This window comes from Myotis myotis, unplaced genomic scaffold (genome assembly GCF_014108235.1).
Source record: "Myotis myotis isolate mMyoMyo1 unplaced genomic scaffold, mMyoMyo1.p scaffold_m19_p_1, whole genome shotgun sequence".
Classification (NCBI taxonomy): domain Eukaryota; kingdom Metazoa; phylum Chordata; class Mammalia; order Chiroptera; family Vespertilionidae; genus Myotis; species Myotis myotis.
Window position 1 is genome coordinate 192,267,386 of NW_023416313.1, and position 22,938 is coordinate 192,290,323.

The following is a 22,938-nucleotide window of genomic DNA, read 5'->3' on the forward strand; positions in this document are numbered from 1 at the left end:
TTTAGAGGGAAAAAAACCCATTATTGTCTAAGTTTTCTGATTAATTGGCTTCCCCTTTCTTAGCCTTGTGACCACAGAGAGCAGGCTTTTTGTGGACTTTATGTTTTCTCTTATTGGCATTTCTGGATTTCTAGCTTCTCCAACACCTAGTTCAGCATACATGAGGAAAAAAGAAAACCCAGGTCTAAAGGAAAAATTCACTTCTGTGTATTTCCTTTACTCTTATCTTACATCACTATCCCACTCACAACACTTACCAGCTATGTTCAGGGCCTTCCCCCAGGGGAATCTACAACTTGTCCATCTGTAGTCTCTCTTTTGCTGGCAGACAGAACAGTATCATTGGCATTCTTTGTCAGATTAGGTCCATCTCTGCATTGCTATAGACCTCCCAATGTTCACCTACTTCGTGGGCCCATATGGCCACCTTAACTAAGCATAGGGTGATATCTGCTTGTCAATTCCAATTACTTTCCAAACCTAGAAGGAAGTTCTAATGGGTATTAACATGACCTACTTTAATGTATCCCTCAAATTTCCATAGGGCCATGCCCCATATGGGCATCCCTTTAATAGGCAGGCTTCCATTGCCCTCCTGCCTGATCATATGGCTTGGCCAGGAACAATGGATGAAGACCTCACACATATATTTTTATTATAAATAAAACGCACCAGGGAACTCACCACAATGTCATTCCTCAAGTCCCAAGGTCCCTAGCTGGTCGGTCTGTCTTCACTGTACCTTTCAGTCTCCTTCTTTATTTTATACTAGAGGCCCAGTGCATGAAATTCATGCACAGGTAGGGTCCCTAGGCCTGGCTGACAATCAGGGCCAATCTGATTCCTCCTGGCCTCCCTGCCTCCTCCTTCCCTCCCTCCCTCAGCGCTCCACCATCGCCCCTGGTCCCCCGCCATGTTCCACACCACCCCCTAGTGGTCAGCATACATCATAGCGAGGGATCAAACTCCCTAGGGGACAATTTGCATATTAGCCTTTTATTATATAGGAGGATACCATGTGCAGGGGTTTTAGTTGTACTTAATAGGAGGAATAGAGAGAAATGAGTTCCACTCCATTTTGACCAGGAACCAAAGAATGACTGTCATTTAGTCATCTGTATGGGAAGACATTCCTTTCTAAATGTTCTCATATATAGGACCCACCAGAGACTGAGTGTGCAAAAGATTTGTTTGGTGGCAGACTAACTTCTGACATGATCGCAGAACGACAAGGACATTCAAACTTCACCCAAATGCAAGAATTAAATTGGACCTCATCATCCATCAGGTAAAAACATTTTTTATATGTTGTTTGATATAATTAAACATGTAATTATTATCAGTTTTTAAGGTTTATAATTTATACATCTACCCAAATATAACTTATAATTCAGAAAATTTTCTACCTTACTTCAAAATCTCATGCTAACTTTGCCACCCTTTGAAATACTCTTATAATTTTTATCATCACACACTATGGTTAAAAATGTCATTAACCTCTTTCTAAGACCTTGTATTTCTCTTTTCTTTTACAACCAAGCTTTTAAAAGTTAGAATATACTAAGTTTATTCTTCACATCATATCACCCTAATTAATGCAATCTAGCTTCATTCCTCTGACACTATTCTTATGAATGTCATCACTGTCCTCCTGGTTAATAAATCCTTTTATTGCCTATCTTTTTTCCTTATTCTGCACTAGTCACACACAGAATAAAGAAAAAAAGAGGCAATAAAAGGATTTAGTTTATGATAATGACCCCCAAATTTTGCCCAAACCTGGGCTCCACACTTGAATATTCCGTTGCTTTCTAGATAGCATCAAGAAAATAATATCTACGTATTGTTGCCCACGCCAAAAAACTAAGAGTTACTTCTCTCTCTCCTTTGTCCTTCGTTTTTAATTAATCACCATGTTCTACAGAGTCTATGTCTTAAGTATGTCTCATAATTACCCTCTTCTTTCCATAGTCACTACCATTAGCCTAGGTTGGGAAAGAAACAATTTTAGAAACTTTCTTGACCTTTTATTGTCATATATAACCTTTCCTGTAAGTCCATCTACAATCCATACCACCTTTTAAGATGCAAGGTTTATCAGAACATGTCCCTTGCTAACATTGTTCAACGGCTTTCCATTGTCTACATAATAACATTTAAAGTCCCATTGCACAACACAGAAAACGCTGTAAGTACCTGTTTATTTTTATCTCTTGTAATCCTTACCTCTAGTGCCCTATAACTCTTTGTGCTCCAGAAATCCTAAAATATTATAGTTCTTCAATCTCAACCATAAGATGATGTGTCATGTTTCTGCTTTTGCTTATGCCTCTTCCACTGCCTAGAACTCTCTTTTCTAATTTGCCTAACAAATGCCTATAAATTCTCCAAGTCTCATTTTAAGATCCTTCTCCCCTGCAAAGTAATTCCTGACTTTCCCAAATACGCTTTTCTTTTCCTAAAATGCCATTACACCTAACTCTGTTATAGCAATTTTTCTTCTTTACTTCAGTTTTCTGGATCCCACTCCTTGAGGGCAGAGACAGTGTCTTTTCATATTTGCTGTAACCTTTCCTAGCATATTGTCTGCACTTATGAAATAGTAATGAAAATATGTTGAATGAATAAATGTATGTCATAATTATAATTTCAGGGTTTCGAATTTGTTTAAAGAAGTGGGTAGCAAGGTTATTTAGCTTTATGCTCTTTCTCACAACTCAAAGGAGGTGGAAGAGTAAAGCATTCTGCTTAATTACTGAAACATTCTTACAAAGTGGAATGCAATAAAAGTTTTCAGATCTCACAAAAAAGCCTGCTGTCAAAGATTTCACTTACTTTCACCTTTTCTTTTCCATTCCTAACCTCTTCCTGGCATTTCAGAAATAACCTATCTCACTCATAGCCTCTCCAGTTTACAATCTGAAAATCTTATGATTTATCATATCAACTTCACTATGATTTCATGAACATGTGAATTTATAAAGAAACTGAAGATGTTAATTGTTTAAAGTTTCATTTATGATAGTGTTATGTTGTAATAGACATTTTTAAAACAATTAAATTCTATGTCATATTTTTTACATATGTGCTCCTCCAAAAACTGTATTTATCTCATCATTTGGCCCATACATTTTACATGAAGGCAATTCCTTTTATAGCATTTGTCAGATGAGATTTTTTAAAATGCTTTTGGTGTTGTACATGAGGGATTCACCTAAATAATTTTCCTACTAAAATTGTAACTGTATTTACTTTGTCTAAATTCAGAACCGTGGATTTGATTCCAATTGACCAATTTAGAAATGTGTGTAATGTGAACCTACAGAACAATAATCTTACCTCATTCAGTGGATTAATCTATCTGCCTAATGTGAAGGTAAATCACAAATTTTCTTTCAAAGTTTTCAGTGAAAGCTGTAATCTTCCTTACTTTGGATTAAAATGTATTTTCATATTACTAAAGAAAAACAATTCCTAAAGTTTTTTTTTTCACCAAACAAGAAAAAGTATTACCTTCCAAAGTTGTTTGGTTGACCTCAGTTTTATGTGATTGTCTTATAAGCAGTAAATCTTACTCAGTGTAGGACATGGGGATGTAAGGCTGCCTCTATAGTGAGTGGGTATGGTACGAAGTCAGAGGACACTGCAGTTCTCAAAGCAGCCTCAAGGCCTCCTGTCCTATAGCTTGACTGAGCCATCTTATGGTCTTTTAAAAATAAGGAAATAGCAATCTCTCCAACTAAAGAGTTATTTCCTCTAAATCAGGCTTGGAGAAATCAGTGCAGATTGAGAAAGTTAAACAGCTTTCTTTTGTCTCCATTATTTTGTTAATGTCATTTCCCAGCATGTCAAATAATTTTTTAAAAAATTCAAAGCCAAATCCAGACAATTTGCTATATAAAATTTGTAATTTTAACACTGATATTATTAAATTATGTTGTACAGTCCATCCATTTTAATAGCTTTTGAGATGCTAATTCAAACTATATATATATTTATATATATAAACATATATATATAAATATATATATAGCCTGATTAATAAGGTATTCTTTTGCTAGGTCTTATGCCTCAACTATAATCATATTGAATCAATCATACCCAGACTAAGGCCTCAGAATCACTTGACCAACAGACAAGTGCTCTACCAGAAAGTGTCTTCAAGTGGGTATGGACAGCAAGGAAACTCAAAAATAAACAGGTACTTTCCTTTTATTTTTACAATTATAAATAAACTAAGGGCCCAGTGCACGAAATTCGTGCACTGGGGGGGGGGTGTCCCTCAGCCCAGCCTGCCGCCTCTCACATACCGCCTCTCACATACTGGGAGCCCTCAGGGGATGTCCTAGTGACAGCTTAGGCCCGCTCCCTGCTCCCCTTGGGGAGCGGGCCTAAGCCACAGTCTGGCCTCCCTTTGTGGGAAGTGACCGGGCTGATCAGGGGAAGACACCAGCCCCATCACCCCGCTGCTGCGCCACTGCCAGTCACCACAGCCAGCAAGGTTTTTTCATCAACACAGACTCCAGTCTCTTCACCATGAAAAAATGACAACTTTCTTTAGGCATTTTCAAGATGTGTCTTTCATATAATAATAATTTCTTTATTATTATTTTTTTATCCTCACCTGAGGATATGTTTCCATTGATTTTTAGAGAATGTGGAAGAGAAAGGGAAAGATAGAGAGAAACATCAAAGTGAGAGGAACACTTTGATTGGTTGCCTCCTGCATGAGCGCTGACCTGGGCCCCGGCCAGGGAGGAGCCTGCAACCTAGGTACATGCCCTTGGTCAGAATTGAACCCAGACCCTGCCATCAGCAGGCCAAGGCATTATCCACTGAGCCAAACCGGCTAGGGCAGGATATGACATTTCTTAGCCCTCCAGCAGCAGACGTTCATTTTTTTCACCAGGAGTGTGGTAAAAAACCCTAGATCACCTTTTTGGATTCTTATTACCCAAGTTACTAAGAATATTACCAGTGGCATACAGGGAGCTTAGCCAATGAGCTGTCAGAAAAGGTGTTTCCTCTGTAGTTCACACAAATCGCCAGCTTGGCTGCCCCGACCCAGGCCTAACGCCTCTGGCCCAGGCTTTAGGCCTGGGCAGGGGACTCCCATCTCCCTCCCATTGCCGGCTCCGCCCACCTCAGCCAGAGGCATCGACCCCCATCACCCTTCGATCACCAGATCAGCCCCTTGACCAGGCCTGATGCCTCAGCCAGAGGCGTCAGGCCTGGGCAGGGGAACCCCAGGCCCCTCTGATTGCCAGCTCCACCCCCTGAGCAGGCCTGACGCCTCTGCCAGAGGCGTTAACCACCATCACCCTCCAGTTGCCGGATCGGCCCCTTGCCCAGGCCTGACACCTCCACCAGAGAAACTCCTGGGCAGTTTCTCTTGGGTAGACACCTAGGAGTGAAGTTGATGCATTGTACAGTAATTTAATGTTTAACTTTTTAAGAAACTGCCAAACTATTTTCAAAATTGGTTGCACCATTTTGCATTAACAACAATACTTTATACGGATTCTAATTTCTCCATATCCTCACCATCAATTGCTATTATCTGTATTTTATATTACAGCCACTCTAGTGGTTTTGAAGTGCAATTTCATTATAGTTTTAATTTGCATCTCCCTCATGACTAATGCTAATGAGCAACTTTTCATGTGCTAATTAGCCATTATTATATCTTCTTTGGTGAACTGTTTAAAACTTTTGCTTATATTTTAATTAGTTTGTTTGACTTTCTATTATTGAATTCTTTATATATTTTGGATATAAGCCCATAATTAAATAAATGATTTACAAGTATTTTCTCTCAATGTGTGACTTTTTATTTTCTTAAATGGTGTCTAAATTTTTTTTTTAAAAAAGTCCAATTTATCAACTTTTTCTCTAACACATAGGGAAGGGATTTGTGAATTGTTCCTAGAAACTCTTTGCCTAACTTAAGGTCGCAAAGATTTTTCTCATTTTCTTCAAAGTTTTATGTTTCTTTTTTAAAAATATGAAATTATTGATGTTAGAGAGAGAGGAGGGGAGAGGGAGAGAGAGATAGAAACATCGATGAGAGAGAAACATCAACATTAATCATCTGTCTCCTGCACATGACCAGGAATCGAACTGGTGACCTCTTGGTGCATAGGTTGACACTCAATCACTGGGCCAAAGTCTAATGTTTGATCTCTTACATTTAGGACTAAGAACCATTTAATTTCTGTGCATATTGTGAGGTAAAATGTGCAGTCTAAATTCATCTTTTTGCATGTGGTTATCTATTTGTTCCAGCGCTATTTAAAATACGATCCTTTCCCCCATTGACTTGCCTTGGTACCTTTGTTGAAAAGCAATTGATGATAAATGTAGAAGTTTATGTCTGGACTCTTAGTTCTATTACATTGATCTATGTATCTATCCTTTTACCAATTCCAGACTGGTTTGGTTACTGCAGCTTATAATAAACTAGAGGCCCAGGGCACAAATTTATGTATGGGAGGGGTGGGGGAGTGGGGGGGCAGGAACGCTATCGGCCCTCCGGGTGGGCAGTGGGACACCCTTGCTGGCCAGGATCCAGATCCATCCCATTGACATTTGTGCTGGTTGTCAGGAGCTACCTGGCGGCAGCTTTTATATTGTTTCTTCCTTGCGGAACATCTAGGGAGGGGAAGTGGCTGCGATGCCTGAGGCCGACTTCCAGAAGGCCAGTGGCGCTGTTGGGATCCAACTGGTGGTGCTGATCCATCAGTGCCTGGCCCATTCTCCGGAGATTGGACCTGCAGAGCTACTGAGGGAGTGGGTGGCTACCACCAGGCTGGTGGGCTGCTGGAATGGGTTGGTCAGCTGAACAGCCTCCTACTTGTGGGAGTGCACTGACCACCAGGAGGCAGCTCCTGCACTGAGTGTCTGCTTCCTGGTGGTCAGTGTGTGTCATAGCGACTGGTTGACCAGTAGTTCCAGTTATTCTGGTCATTTTGGTTGTTCAATTGTAATAGTTGCTTAGGCTTTTATATATATAGATTTTGAAATCAGGAATTGTAAACCCTTCAACTTTGTTTTTTTTTTAAGATTGTTTTGGATATTCTGGGCTCATTGAATTTCCTTACAATTGTTAGACTAAAATGGTTATTTTCAGAGGGAGGGGGCGCTGCTGGGCTTTTGATAGAAATTGCATTGAATCTATTGGTCAATCTGTGGAGAACTGCCATTTTAGTAATGCTAAACTTCTAATCCATGAACATGAAATATTTCTCCACTTAGAGCTTTTTTAATTTATCACAGCAATGTTTTATAGTTTTCTGTGTATACATTTTGCACTTATTTTGTTAAATTTTTCTGAAGTATTGTATTATTTTTATGCTATTGTAGATAGAATTCTTAATTTCATTCTGTTATTTTGCTTATCTATAGAAATTCAAATGATTTTTTTATACTAAGTTTTTAACCTGTGATTTGCAGGACTCATTTATTAGTGCAGTAATGTGGGGGGACGTTAGGGGGTTGGGGTTTTTTTTTTGTTTTTTGGTGAATTCCTTAGGATTTTGTAAATATAAGATCATATTACCTTAGAATAAAACAATTTTATTTGTTCCTTTCTAATCTAGATACATTTTTTTCTCTTTCTTGGCTAATTGCACTTTTTTTTTGCTTTTTATTTTAAGTAACTCTATACTTTACCATATGAAAATATTTTAAAGATTACAAAATTATTATATAAAATATAAAGACAACGTATTACAGTTTAATTCAGATACATTAAGAAATTCATCCTTTTAAAAAATCTTCAATTTAAGATAAGTACATACAGGCTGTCTTTTTATAATATAACTGGTTTGAAATTAAGCTTATGGAATCAAATTTACATGTGTGTTTCAGAGATATAATGAGCAATGAAAATTTGCCTCCAATAATGCACAATTTAGAAGTTCTTCATTTGGGCTACAATGGAATTTGTAATTTAAATCAGCTGCAACTAAACAGACTAAGAAATTTAAAATTCCTCTTTCTACAGGGTGAGTAGCAACACTGTTAATACATAAGTCTTTGTTATTAAAAACTGACTTGGTAGCCCTAGTAGGTTTGGCTCAATGGATAGAACGTTGACCTGTGGACTGAAGGGTCCTGGGTTCAATTCCCGGTCAGGGCATGTGGAAGGCAGCCTGTCAATGATTCTCTCTCATCATTAATTTTCTATCTCTCCCTCTCCCTTCCTCTCTGAAATTAATAAAAATATATTTGTAAAAAACTGACTTGATTATCATCCTTTTTGATAAGCAAATACAAGCCTCAACATTTACTTAAAACAGATTCACTGATGAAAATATTTTAGTGATCACAAATGGGTTTCTCTTGGGTTATTTACATAAATAATGTCAATGCAACATTCTAGGATTATTGAATATTGCCCTAGAAAATGCAACATTTTATAGCCCTTGAAAATGCAATATCCTAGGACTATGTACAGTATAGTATTACAACATAATTTACTTTTATATCATACTAGAGGCCCAGTGCACAGATTCATGCACTGGTGTGGTCCCTCGGCCTGGCCTGCACCCTCTTGCAATCTGGGATCCCACCAGTGCACAATCAGGGTGGGGAGGGACTGAAGGAGAGCTCCAGGGCGTGTCTGCCCCATCTCGCCCAGTCCCGATGAGCCGAACCCCAGAAGCAAGCTATACTACTGGTAGGAGCATCTGCCCCCTGATAGTCAGTGCGCATCATAGCTACCGGTTGAACAGTCAAATGTTCAAACGGTTGCTTAGGCATATATATATATATATTTTTTTTTTCTATTTTTAAAACAATAAAAAGTAACCAATGAGTAATTCACAAGAACTTACTAAACCCAGAATTGTGCTAAGTACTGGAAAGGATACAGAAATACTAAATTATTGCTATTATATATAATTTAGATCTTTGCTCTAAAGTAATTTAAGATCCACCTATAGAAATATACTGAAACAAAAATAAATTAAGTTCTGAATATGTGTCATTAACTTCAGTGCAACAGAAGTTTAGAGAAATTGAAACATTGGCCCCTCTATGTATCTAGGAGTCTGAAAAAGTGAAAGAATTTAGAGTGAAAGTGAGCATGACCAAGAGTTTTTCAAGTGAGGGTGTGGGGGAAGGAGAGAGTCATAAGGGCAAGATCATAGTGTCTATGGGCCAGCACTTGGAAAGGCACTAACCTGACTAAAACAGAACATATAGTTCTCTGGGTGAGTTATAAAGTTTCTAAATATTATCAATCTTATAGATAATGCTCATTTTGTAGTTGAAAATAGGTAGGAATTGTAAATTTTTAGAAAAGTGGCATAAAAAAAACAGGGTTTGGAACATTAGTCTAACAATAAAGGGTGTCAAATATTTGGTGATGAAAGGAGATTCAACTTTGGGTGGTAAACACACAATGCAATATACAGCATAGTATTATACACTTGAAATCTATATAATTTTATTAACCAATGTCACCCCAATAAATTTAATTTAAAAACAAAATATAATTATTAAATGACATAGAAGAAAGATTGGGAGATACATCAGTGAGACATATAGGAAGATAACTGCATAGTTTATCTGAGTATAATAATTTTTCTCTGAAAGACAGACTTTTCTAGACCATTTTTAAGTTTTTAATGCATATTTTTGCCTATCAAAGGTCCTTGCCAGTTGGGTCAAGAACATGGAGAATTAGCCTTAAAAGAACAAAAAACTGAACATAACAATGTCAGATCTTTTAAAAGATACATTGACATAAAAAAAAAAAAAAGACAACCTACCCCTGGAAGGTCTATTTAATCTAACAATGTATAGGACCAGTGTGTTGTGTTGCTGTGTCTAGCATGGCAAATTACACTGAGGCAGCCTTATGCAGGAAGTGAAGCAGTTTACTCTGACAGTAATAGCTGTCACTTATTGAGTCATTGGTTAAGGTATTTGTCTACATAGATTATCTAATTCAACCTTCACAGCATAGTAATTTTATAAGCATTTTACAAGAAAAGAAATTGAATCTCAGTGGGGTTAAATAATGTATCTAAATTTTTGCCAGTAAATGGTATGGTATAGGATAAAACACAGGTCTGGATCCAAGCACATGCTCTTTCTGGTTTCAAAGGACATCAATGACAATAAGGGCCCCGGCTATAGTAGTGTCAGAGCGAACAATAAGTAAGAGGTAAGTCCAAACTGCAGTTTAAAAGAAGGAAATACTAGGATTTAATGACTAACTAGATATATTAGGGGAGAAAAATATAGTCCGATATGTTTTTCATGATTTCATTAGGAAATTGGGCAAAAGGCAGTATTAAAGCAGAATTAAGTCATTGGGAAAGGTTGCTCATTTGCAGTATGGAAAGATCAGTTCTAGACCTGGTGTTGCCATTTTTATGTCTTTGAGGAAATCACTTAACTTCTCTGACCCTTAGTATCATGATCATTAAAAAACAATATTTACCCTGTCCTATTTGGGGACTCTAATAGGAAACACATATAAAAGTATTTTGTCAACTCAAGAGTCATCTTCTCATATAAATGATCATTAATATTTATAAACTATTGATTGCGACAGTAGAGAGAACTCACAGGTTATAAAGAAAGGACTGAGCCCTAGCTGGTTTGGCTCAGTGAATAGAGTGCTGGCCTGCAGACTGAAGGGTCCCGGGTTCGATTCTGATCATGGGCACATGCCCAGGTTGTGGGCTCAATCCGGAGTAAGGGATGTGCAGGGGCAGCCGATAATGATTCTATCTCATCATTGATGTATCTATCTCTCTCTCTCTCCCTCTTCCTTCCTCTCTGAAGTCAATAAAAATATATTTTTAAAAAATAGAGGACTGAGTTTTTAACATAATGTAATGAATTCTTAATTTTTAATGTGGTTATAGTATAAAATATGTTTTTATGAGAATGTGTATTAAGGTGTATTTTTTCAACTTAACACAAAAAATTCATTTTAATAAATAGTTATATGTACCTATTTGAATGCCTATTAGAATAATCAGATATACTTAGGAGCATATCTTTTGTGGCATTTTTATATATCTGCTTTTGTCAAAACCAGTAATTAAGACTATTTTAGTACTTAATTACTGAACAGATATTGTGTATGTCACATCTTAATCTTTCAAACATAAAGAGGAAATTTTACAAAATATTGTTTGAGGATGTCTTCCTTCTTAAAAATCACATTTCTATTTCTCCTTGGAAATATATTATTTTAAATACTTTTTCAAAAATAAATGTATGAAAATATTTAAATGAAGATAGATAACCCTTCATTCAGGAAGTTTGGGCTCACCTGATATATCATGACTTATCTTTTTTCAGGGAATGAAATCAGTCAAGTTGAAGGGCTTGACAACTTACTAGTTCTTCAGGAATTGGTAGTGGACCATAACCGCATCAGAGCATTTAATGACAGTGCCTTTGCCAAACCAAGCTCCCTGTTGGCACTTCACCTGGAAGAAAACAGACTACGAGAGCTGAACAACTTACAACCTTTGGTAAAACTAGAAAAACTTTTCCTAGGATATAATAAAATCCAGGTAACATTATTTTGTTTTTGTTAAGAGACTTACAAGACTTAACTCCTCTGAACATAAAGCTTCCAAATACACCAATGAAAACTTTGCTAGTGTGTTACTTATCATTTATATGCCAGATACTCTGTGATACAGAGGCATATAAATAGCCTGTGATGCAAAGATGTCCACTCTGCTTCTAGACATAAATCCAACCAACACACATGCATCCAAACAAACAAAAAAAGGTTAGCTCTAAATGTTCTAAGGCTCGCCCAGCTGGCGTGGCTCAATGGTTGAGCTTCGAAGTATGAGCCAGGAGGTCACAGTTTGATTCCTGGTCAGGGCACATGCCCAGATTGTGGGCTTGATCCCCAGTGTGGAGGGTGCAGAAGGCAGCCAATCAATGATTCTCTCTCATATTGATGTTTCCATCTCTCTCTTCCTCTCTGAAATTTTATATATATATACATACATATATAATGTCCTACGGCTCTTCTGAGCAGTCCTCTCTAAGAGATCGCCTTTGTTCTTGACTACTTTACTCTTGGTCCATGCTATTTCTGCATCTCAATTCCAAACTTCCTCTGGTCCTTTAAACTTCACATATGGACTGGTTCTACCTGACATTTCAATCATTCCTAATTATGGTTTAATATTCCATCTCCCCCTACTCAAGGCTTCCTTAGGATCCTGCCTTAGTTTTCACTGCTCAAAATTCAACCTAGGCCATTGCCTCAACTGAGTCTGCCCAGACTTTTTCCTGAGATAGTATACAGATGAGAGGGTTAAAAGTATACTTAACTTTATACAGCCCTAACATTTCTCTCAGTGCTTTGGTGTTGATCTGTTAGTCCTCCTTTTATCAATTTTACTACTCTGCCCATATCTCTAAAACAAACTACAAGACAAAATGAACTGTGGGCTGCCCCGAAGGGCAGGGACTGAGTCTGTCCTGCCCACATTTGTGTCAGTATATATAGTGTCTGGTACATAATAGGTACACAATCAATCTTTGTCTGTGGCTCTACTTACTCCAGTTCAGATAGCCTTTGCTTGGTTGATCTAAGGCTAGAAGGTGTCTGAAGCTAGAAGGAAATCATAAGCAGTGCCCTTTTCTACATAGCAATTAGAAAATATACATTCAGAGAAGAAAACATCATGCAATTAATTTATCAAGGTTCAACAAAATTCATCTGAGATAAGACTTCAAAACCCAATGATTCTTACAAAGTTTTATCCACAAAAAAATATAAATTAGGAAAATTGCTATCCTATAAACAATCTTTCCAATGATAGCAACTGAGTTAACACAAAGGATTGTCAAGTTAGACCTACATGAATCAAAGATCTTACCCAGTATCACACTTTACAAATAATTTCAAGAATATACAAGACCTGGGACATTCCCATGGCTTCTCAGGTCCTTTCTTTCCACATCACACATGCACACTGTCCAGCTTAGAATAAAATATGAGCTCTCTGAACAATATGATCCCATACAACAAGGGAGTGTTTTATTTATAGTTTATATGACATTTTATAGGGAGCCATGCCTGATAATTCTTTACATCCTAGGTTTATTTATTATAAACAGTCCTTAACCAGAGAGATCCACTAAGAGCATCTAATAAACAAGGACCTTCTAGTAAATAACATTGGTCTATTTGACAGAACATCTAATTATCAGTGTACTCACAAGGAGTTTAGACCAGGTAACCTGCTTTTCCCTAGAAGTGTCTCTAACCCACCTCCCCACCCCACTAATCCACTAAAGAAAGTGAATGAAAGGCAGATCAACTGATATAGCAACTTCCTCCCCAGTAACCTAAACAGGATAATGCTTAGTCAAGCTTATTTATTATCAAAATTTAAGATAGCTAAAGGACAACCGCTAGGATAAATCATGGGAGATTATACATTGAAGGGGTATTGATTATTATTTAATTATCAGCCCTTATTTGTTTATTGTGTCCTTGGAATGGTATTATTCATTGAATTTAAATTGATCATTTTACCATTACACTTCTTCTAACCATTCAAATGATAGTACCTTAATATGACCATACATTTAGCTGGGGGGAAATGAACTGAGAAGAATAAGGTTAAGTTGGAGATTCTGTTTAATTCTACTGAAAATATTATGTTCTTCAAAATTCTTAACTCTCGGTTCAATTTTTCTTTTTGGGAGTGATCTTCTCTCTAGATTCATACCAACATGGATAGACTACACCAGCATTAATTACCACAAGTGGCCAATCAGATTATAATCCCTGAATTAACAAGGATTTATAGCCTAGAAGGGTAAAAGCACTGAAAAATTAGCAAAATAGTACTTCCAAAAAAGGTATATGCAGTCCTTTATTAATCTACTTTAAAGTCTTTCATACACTGCATATTCTTGATAACATATTCCAGTTGGTGCTTTTGACTTCGCTATCATGTTTTGGAAAATTGTTGCCAATAGTCTTGCTTCTGCAAGAAGAATCACAGGATCACAGTTGAAAGATGTTATTTAATTCATTCTTATAGTCCTGCTTGGTCCTTGTGTCTAAATGATTCCCCTATCTGACATCCAACAATTGCATCTACTTTTAAGCATCTCATTTAAAGATATCCTGCCACTTCCTTCTGGCCAATAAGGTTGCTAAATGAGAAATCAGCTGATAGCTATATAGGGTTTCCTTTTATGTGACTCATTTTTCTCTTGCTTTCTTCAGATTGCCTCTTTATCTTTAACTTTTGTCATTTAACTATACTATGTCTTGGTGTGGGTCTCTTTGGATTTATCTTGTTTGGGACTTTCTGTGCAAAAAAACTAAAATGTACAGCATTTGCAAACTTTCACCAACGTTAAATAAATAAGAAATAATCCAATCCTAGGGAAGACAAGTAATTCAACTAGAGAAATAGTTTTTCAACTACATATATTCCCAGCAAATATATCAGGATGCAGTCCACTCAATATCATATGTTCCTTTATGGTTAAGGTTGTATTGCATATATACATTTGAAATTTGTTTAGATTGATACACCTTCTTTTCCACACTTCTGAGTCAATTCTCTAGGAAAGTAGTATAATCTGAGTCCTAGAATAGATCATAACTTTTCTGAGAAAAAAAAATTGTCTTTTCTTGTAACTGCTGCTATATGGCCTCTTTCCCATGATAGAATGTCATCTCTGCCAATCACGTATTTGGAATCAATATTACACAGACTTGTCTTTAATCAACAATACAGAATATTGTCACTCAAGCTAACTTCACAGGATTCAATCGTGAGCTAGCTGCAATTAGCTTCAAATCAGTATATATTTGAAGATGTTGGATTTAACCAAATAATAACTTATTGACTTTTAAATAGGATATAGCAGAACTGGAAAAACTTGATGGTATCTCTTCTCTCAGAGAGCTTACAATTTATGGCAATCCAGTGAGTATGTTACTTTTCTAACTTACTAGTTAATTTACTTCCAGTTATACATAATTTATTTTTATATAAAGTGAGAAAGGATTAATTTTATTTGTTTTATGTATTCACAGACAGTTTTCCAAGCACAATTTATTGACTAGTGTCTTCTTTCGTCTGATTCCAATATAAACTTCCATTGTCATATACATGAGGCTCAGTTTTAGGGTTCTACATTATATTCATTGGCCTATTTGCCAATTCCTGTATACCAATATTATCCTGTGTTAATTACTAAAGTTTTATATTAAGTCTTGATGTCTGATAGAGTAAGCACCTCTCCTTCTATTCTACCTTCTGTTTTTCTTTCTTCACTGTCTTGGCTATTCTTGGCCCTCTTTCTATGAGTTTCAGCAAACAGCTTCTCAAGTTATATGAGAATCTTGATATTTTAATTAGAATTGCATTGAATTTAAATTAAGTTTGGAAGAAATTTACCACCTTTCCTGGTGGAGTCATTGAAGGCATCTAATAAGTAGCACCATTATTCACCTAATAACAAACTGAGAAATATGATAGTGGCAGATGAGAGGTGAAAATATTTTGCTTAGCTTAGTGAGAAAGCCAAGTGGGCCTGCTAACAGATTCCAGAAATAAGCAATCATGATTACCCATTAGCAGAAAATACTTGACTGAGGACTTTCTGAAGGAACAGTGAGCTCTTTCCAACAGTGAGCTCTTTCCAAAAGGAAAGATGGGAACTAAACAAGCCCAATTTATTAATTCCAGATTTATTAAATCACCCTACTTCCCCAGTGGAAAAGTGAAATGATTGAGAGAACCCAGTAGTGTTACATCAGAGAGCTATTTCCACCAAAAAAAACCAAAAAAACAAACAAAAACAAACAAACAATAAGCAGTCTCCCCTAATATTTATAGCATTAATCCTTCCCATTCATAAACACAAATATCCCTACATTTTTTATGTCCTTTAATTTTCTCCTAAAGCTTTTAATCATCTTTGATTAGATTTATTGTTGTTTTAATGGCTGTTTTAAACAATGTCTTTTTACACTTTTCTAATTGTTTATTGCTGGAGTATAGAAATTCTGATTTTTGCATATTCTTCTTTATCCAGGAACCTTGCTAAACTCTCTATTCTTAGTTCTAATGGATTGTAAACTTTGTTGCATTTTCTCTGTAGACTATCATATTATCTATAAACTAGAGGCCCAGTGCACGAATTTGTGCACCAGTGGTGTCACTCAGCCTGGCCTGTGGGATCAGGCCAAAAGTTGCTCTCCAACATCCCCCAAGGGGTCCTGGATTGTGATAGGGCACAAGCCAGGCCAAGGGAACCCACCAGTGCACTATCAGGGCCGAGAAGGGATGCGGGAGGTTGGCCAGCTGGGGAGGGACTGCAGGAGGGCTCCAGGGCATGTCTGGCCCATCTCGCTCAGTCCCGATTGGGTCTGGCCAACATGCCCATCTGTTGGAGTGTCTGCCCCCTGGTGGTCAGTGCACGTCATAGAGAGCAGTTGAGCAGCCTTAGCATATCATTAGCATATTACACTTTGATTGGTTGAACAGCCAACCAGATGACTTAGCATATTAGGCTTTTATTATATAGGATGACTCAATTATTTCTTTCCAATCCTTATGTTTTTTTATTTCCTTTACTTCACTTGATGTGCTGACTAGGACCTCTGGTACAGTGTTGAATAGAAGCAATTATAGTAGGTTACTAACTTCAAAAGAATGTGTCTAAGTTGTCACTGTTAAATATGATGTTTGCTCTAGGTTATGGGTAGATAACCTTCAACATTTTAAGGAAATTCCTTTCTTTCCAGTTTATTATGAATGGATATTGGGTTTTGACTAGTTTGTAACACAGTTTTTCTCTTTAATTTGTCAATATGTAAATTACATTAATAGACTCTAGTGCTGCCCTAGCCAGTTTGGCTCAGTGGATAAGGGTTGGCTTATGGACTGAAGAGTCCTTGGTTCAATTCCAGTGAAGGGCACATGCCTGGGTTACAGGCTTGATTCCCAATGAGGGGCTTGCAGGAGGTAGCCAATTAATGATTCTCTCACATCATTGATGTTTCTAGCTCTCTCTCTCCCTCTCTGAAATCAATAAAAATATATTACATTTTTTAAAAATAGACTCTAGTGCTTAACCACCCTAAAATTCTTGGGATGAATACTATTTAGCCATGTTTTTACTTTTCTGGATTTAATTTGCTAAGATTTCATGTAGCATACATATCTGTACCTATAGAAATAAGTAAATTTATACTATAATTCTATCTTCTTATACTATTCAAGTTCATCAAACTTTTTTATTTGCCTCATGAAATTAACTGTGGAATTCTCCCTCTTTTTCTAGTCTATGAGTTAGCTTATCTAGGAGAAGACACGTATTCCTTAAAGGATAATTAAATATTATCTCTAAAACCATCTGGGCTTAATAAGTAGATTTAAACTACTTATTCAAATTCTTCAGTGACTATAAATCTAGTCATGTTTTCTATTTCTTCAAAAGCCAGTGTTAAGCAGTCTTATTTTTCTATAAAATTATCCTTTTCATCTGAATTTTAAATGTATTGTTATCATTGTATTCTCATGAATTTAAAAAATCTCTATTATATCTATTTGTTATCTTTTTATACCTAAGTTTCTTGATTTTTGCTTTTTTCTTTTATTATTGACAAGGCTTACTATAAGTTTGTCTATTGTATTGCTCTTTTCAAATAACCATATTTTGGTTTTATCAAGTGTATTATTTCTCTTTTTATTTCATTAATTTCCACCCTTTATTATTTCTTTCTTTTAGTTTCTTAGAATTTGCTTTTAAAAAGATGCTTAAGTGGATTCCTCAATCATTAATTTTTTATGTTTCTTGTAACTGAATAAGTTTTAGGTTACAAAATATTGCATTAGCAGCATTCTAAAAGTTTTGCTATGTAGTGTTTTTCCTGTTCCTTTTTTGAAAATGTATTTTTATTGATTTCAGAGAGGAAAGGAGAGGGAGAGATAGAAACATCAATGATGAGAGAGAACCGTTGATCAGATGCCTCCTGTACGCCCCACACTGGGGATTGAGCCCACAACCCGGCATGTGCCCTGACCAGGAATTGAACTGTGACCTCCTGGTTCATAAGTCAATGCTCAACCACTAAGTCATGCTGTCTGGGCAAGCAAGCAGATTTATTAAGGAAGCAAAGCAAGTAAATTTATTAAGAATACTCTTGCCATAAAGCACAAGCAAGTAACTCAGCTAGTCTGAGTGCCCTGCCTGGTGGGGGATTAAGGGTTTTATACCTTTACCCTCTATAGCAGTAGTTCTCAAGCTTCCTAATGTTGAGACCCTTTAATACCATTCCTCATGTTGTGGTGACCCCCAATTTCATTGTTACAAATTGAACATAATTAAAGCGTAGTGATTAATCACAAAAACAATATGTAATTATATATGTGTTTTCCGATGGTCTTAGGTGACCCCTGTGAAAGGGTCATTCAACCCCCAAAGGGGTCGCGACCCACAGGTTGAGAACCGCTGCTCTATAGGTTTCAAGGTTCCCTTGCCAGATGGAATAGATTTCAAGGTCCCCTTTTTACATTGTTGTGGCTTTTCCAAGAAGTTAGAAAACACCTGGAGATTTTATCTTGGCAAGTACCATGACTACTGACTTCTTTGTTCAGTGGGTGAGATAAACTCCCCTTTCTTCCCCCTTCCCCACCTTCTGCCCTAGCAGCTAATCTGTCCTGCCTAACATTCCCCCCTTAAGTGATACCAACCCAGTGCTTTTAGGGCTTTTGTTATTTGTCTCCCAGATTTTATGTGTCCTTGGGTTTAGCTGGAAAAAATGACATCAATTTGGCCTTTGCTCTCTATTTTCCCAGGCCAGGGTGATTTAGGCTATGTATTCTCTGGTTAGAAGGAGAGGTATAAACCACTTACTCTCAAGTGTCGTGCTTCGGTAAGATAAGGTCTTGTGATTCACAAGATAGCTGAAAGCTGCCCAAACTGTTTGTCCATGCTTAATTTTCTTATCTCAGTTTCCCCGTTCCACTTGCCCAGGAATTTTCCTAGCTTCCTACTACCCTGCCACAGTATTACATTTTAGTTAGAGGAACCTATTTATTATAATCTTTGGTATTTATTAAACTTGCTTCATGGCCAAAAATAATTTTCCTTTCACTCAATTATTTGTCTTAAAGATCTCGCTCCATTAATGTATATGTATCTGCTACATTTTTAAGAAATAAATTGTTTATTCATCCCTTTTGATGACTGTTTTGTTATCACAAATAGCACAACACATGATTGTGTTGTCAGTCCCCATGTTCAAGGATTTGCTAGAAGGACTGGCTTGTGGGACTTAGCATATAGTTGTACTTATGGCTAAGATTTATTACAGTGGTATAGTGAGGATACACAGCCAGGTGATGAGTGAAAAAGACATAGGCAGAGTCTGGAGAAATCCATGTGCAGCCTTCCTTATGCTATTTCTCTCCCATGAGGAGTCACACAATACATACTCTTCACTCAGCAACAAAAATGCAGCAACATGTGTGCTATGTTTCTGCCTAGGGAATCCCAATAGACTTGGCACTCAAGAATTTTGTTGGGGGCTAGTCACATAGGTACCCTATGCCTATCACATACCAAAATTCCAGGATCTCAGAAGGAAAGTAGGTTGAGCATAAATAATATTATTGTATAAGTCGTCTAGGTACAGTGAAAGTTAAGGATGGTGGAAACACTTCCAAAATCTAAGTACCAAACATTAGTCAAGAGCTATCCTTGTAAGCAGACCCTTCTAAAAATAACAACCTCAGGCCTACTCTTTCTCCACACCTTCTTATGCACATATGCAAATATTTTTAAGAGTAGTTTGGTACTATGAAGTGATAGATTATACAGTTCAATAGATGTGTATTGAATTAAACTGGATAGTGCCTGTTGGAAAATATGCTTCAAACTAATTACTTACAAGTGAACTTTTATAATACAATCCCATTCCTGAGGTAGGATTGCCTGGAATTAATGAACAATATTATATACTAGAGGCCTGATGCACGAAATTCGTGCAAGGGGTTCGGTCCTCGCAACCCTGGTTTCGTCCAGAAGGATGTCTGGATGGTCATTCAGCTGTCTAGTCTAATTAGCATATTATGCTTTTATTATTATAGATGTACTCTAAAAAAAGAGATTAAACCACCAAATGGTAGCCTTAGTTAGAAAAAAGAAAAGTTCTTACTTTCATTTAGCATAACAGGGAATTGAGAAATCTTTCAAAAAGGGAGCTCATATTTGTATCATCTACTTCTTTGTTGCCCATGCTAAACTTCCTTCTTTATAAAAGTTAACATTTGAAATAAAAGATCTTCTTAATAAATTATTTTTATCTTTAATCAGATTTCTAGAAAAATGGTACATCGCCATATGCTCATATTTCGACTACCTAACTTACAGATGTTAGATGGAATTCCTGTGAATTCAGATGATAAGGCAAAAGCTGAATTTCACTTCTCTGAACTACAAGCAAGGAAAAATTCGGTAATAATTATATTATTTATACTTTTTCTTTTAAAATATATATATTATTAGTAAATGAACATTCTATCTTGTGCATTTTTACTTAAATATTTAAACCCAGGCTATGATGTTTTTGTAGATTATTTAGTATCTTTTTAGTGATTACTATCAAAGACTTGAACTGGTGAATAGAGCACTCAACACACACACATACACACACACACACACACACACACACACACACACACACTCACAAGCCAGGGGAGCTCCGTTTTCTAATAACATACTTTGATATAAAGCTAATTATTTAAAATGTGTGCCTCTTGCTCAATATGTCTGATAATGCTCTAAGGTAAGAAACTACAACATATCCTATATAATAAAACCCTAATATGCAAATCGACTGAATGGCGGAACGACTGGCAGAATGATCAGTCACTATGACATGCACTGACCACCAGGGGCAGACACTCACTGCAGGAGGTGTTCCCTGGTGGTCAGTGCGCTCCCACAAGGGGAGCACTGCTCAGCCAAAAGCCAGGCTCACGGATGGTGAGGGCAGCAGCAGTGGTGGGAGCCTCTCCTGCCTCCACTACAGGCGGGCTGTAAGGAGCAAGGGGTCCTGGACTGCGAGAGGGATGTCTGACTTCCAGAAGGTGGACATCCCCCGAAGAGTCCCAGACTGCAAGGGGGCACAGGTCGGGCTGAGGGACGCCCCCCCTCCAGTGCACAAATTTCATGCATTAGGCCTCTAGTCACTTTTATAAACAGAAACTAGCAAAACTCTTTCCACTTAGCAGATAGGAAGGGAAGGAAGGAATTCTAACCACAATTCTCTGGACTGTGTAGTTCATCTAACAAGAGAGATGTGTATCTCTTTTTCTGTATATTGGTAGAATAATTGGGCCTTTACCCATGAACCCTAAAAAGGTATTCTTTCCTAAAAATGGTAGGAAAGAAATTAGAGAAGCCACCAAAGTATATCATAAGGAAATTCTATCATTGACCATCCTCCAAAGACTAAATTTAACACAGAAAAGCTATGATATATTTTTTTAAAGAAGCAGCATGATTAGAGCAATGCCTTTGCAAGGGTTTAGGAAGAAGAGGCTAAAGACAGGAAAACCCGTTAAAAAGCTTTTAAAATAATCCAAGAAGGAGATTATGAAGACCTGGACTGGTTGGTATTGTTGGTGGGAGAAGGGCAGTGAGAAGGTAAGTGAACCTTTAATGTAAATGAAAGCCAGAGAGCATAGACCTTAGCAAATGAAGATTACTTCTAAAAGTTATGTTGTGGAAAGAGATATGACTTACTATATGACTTTACTATAGTGGCTTTCACTTAGATTACCCAACTCTCTCCATTCCCTCTGTAAAACAAACTAAATCTCAGAGCACACTGAATATGCTATATTCCTCTCCAGTCCATTTTAACTTTCAGTAATATATTCATATATTTTTCAAGAGTTGGTTGTGTGTGTTCTCAAGATTTAATGTTCTCTTCTTTTAAATAAGCAGATACACTAAAATGCAAATTTTAAATTACTATTTCTGTGTTTCTATGAAAACCAAACAGGATACTTTGGAAGGTCAATAAAGCTCTCTCTCACACACAAACACACACACACACACACACACACACACACACACACACACACACACAATGTCAAATTAGGTTAGGAGGGGAAAATGGCAAAATATGGGAGAAAATTACATAGATTCAGACAAAATATGTGGGAAAATTCTTTTTTAAATCTAGACAGATTCTTGTGTTCAAATTTTCTCCAGATGTCTTTAAATTCTTGCTACTTTAAAGAAACCAAAACTAGACATTGTAGGCAAAACCTTAGGTGTGATTTATCCAAGAACAATCAGATAAAATACCAATCAAGGGACTCTTGCTTACAGAGAAGACCTTGGCTCTTCATCAAAACATTGCTGAATGCATGTATTTTATGCTTTAAAATTCTTAAAGATAAATATGAATTATACATATAATTCTTAATTATTCCCTGACATTTTTATTAACCTTGACTTTTTCTTAATTAACCAAGAAGATTCAATTATAGGTCAAAGGAGCTACAGAGGCCTGTGAGACTTAAGGTGTACGATGTTAATAAAAATTACCTAGATTAGGCCAAGGAAACTGGTTTATTTGTGGGTTATTCTCAAAAAAAATTTTTTCTAAAAACTATGTTTTGTGAAAAAAAAATCTTAGTTACTAATCTGTATGATATATCTAGACAGAGAATGATCTAATGTCATCTACTGAAATTATTGTCACAAGTTCCAGTCTTTCAAAGCTCAACAAATAATCAAATAAAATTTAATTCAGTGATTTAAGCCTCCTTTCCCTTTCTCTATTTCATATTTCTGGAGCAAGTCACTACTTGCTTCCAGGAGTGGAAAACTTTGGTTTCCTATTCCTGCTATAACAAATTACCTTAGGTTTAGTGACTTGAAACA

The 22,938-nt window shown here is 36.7% G+C and overlaps 1 protein-coding gene across 1 annotated transcript in view; it reads left to right on the forward strand.

Moving 5' to 3' along the window:
• The window catches only part of LRRC9 (leucine rich repeat containing 9), a 94,737-nt gene that overhangs the window by 64,406 nt on the left and 7,393 nt on the right, over nt 1-22,938 (forward strand). The window contains exons 23-29 of the mRNA XM_036355246.1: nt 1,158-1,288; nt 3,268-3,376; nt 4,062-4,201; nt 7,870-8,006; nt 11,326-11,543; nt 14,883-14,951; nt 20,353-20,493. Coding sequence (XP_036211139.1) covers nt 1,158-1,288; nt 3,268-3,376; nt 4,062-4,201; nt 7,870-8,006; nt 11,326-11,543; nt 14,883-14,951; nt 20,353-20,493 — 945 coding nt within the window. The remainder of the gene's footprint in view (nt 1-1,157; nt 1,289-3,267; nt 3,377-4,061; nt 4,202-7,869; nt 8,007-11,325; nt 11,544-14,882; nt 14,952-20,352; nt 20,494-22,938) is intronic.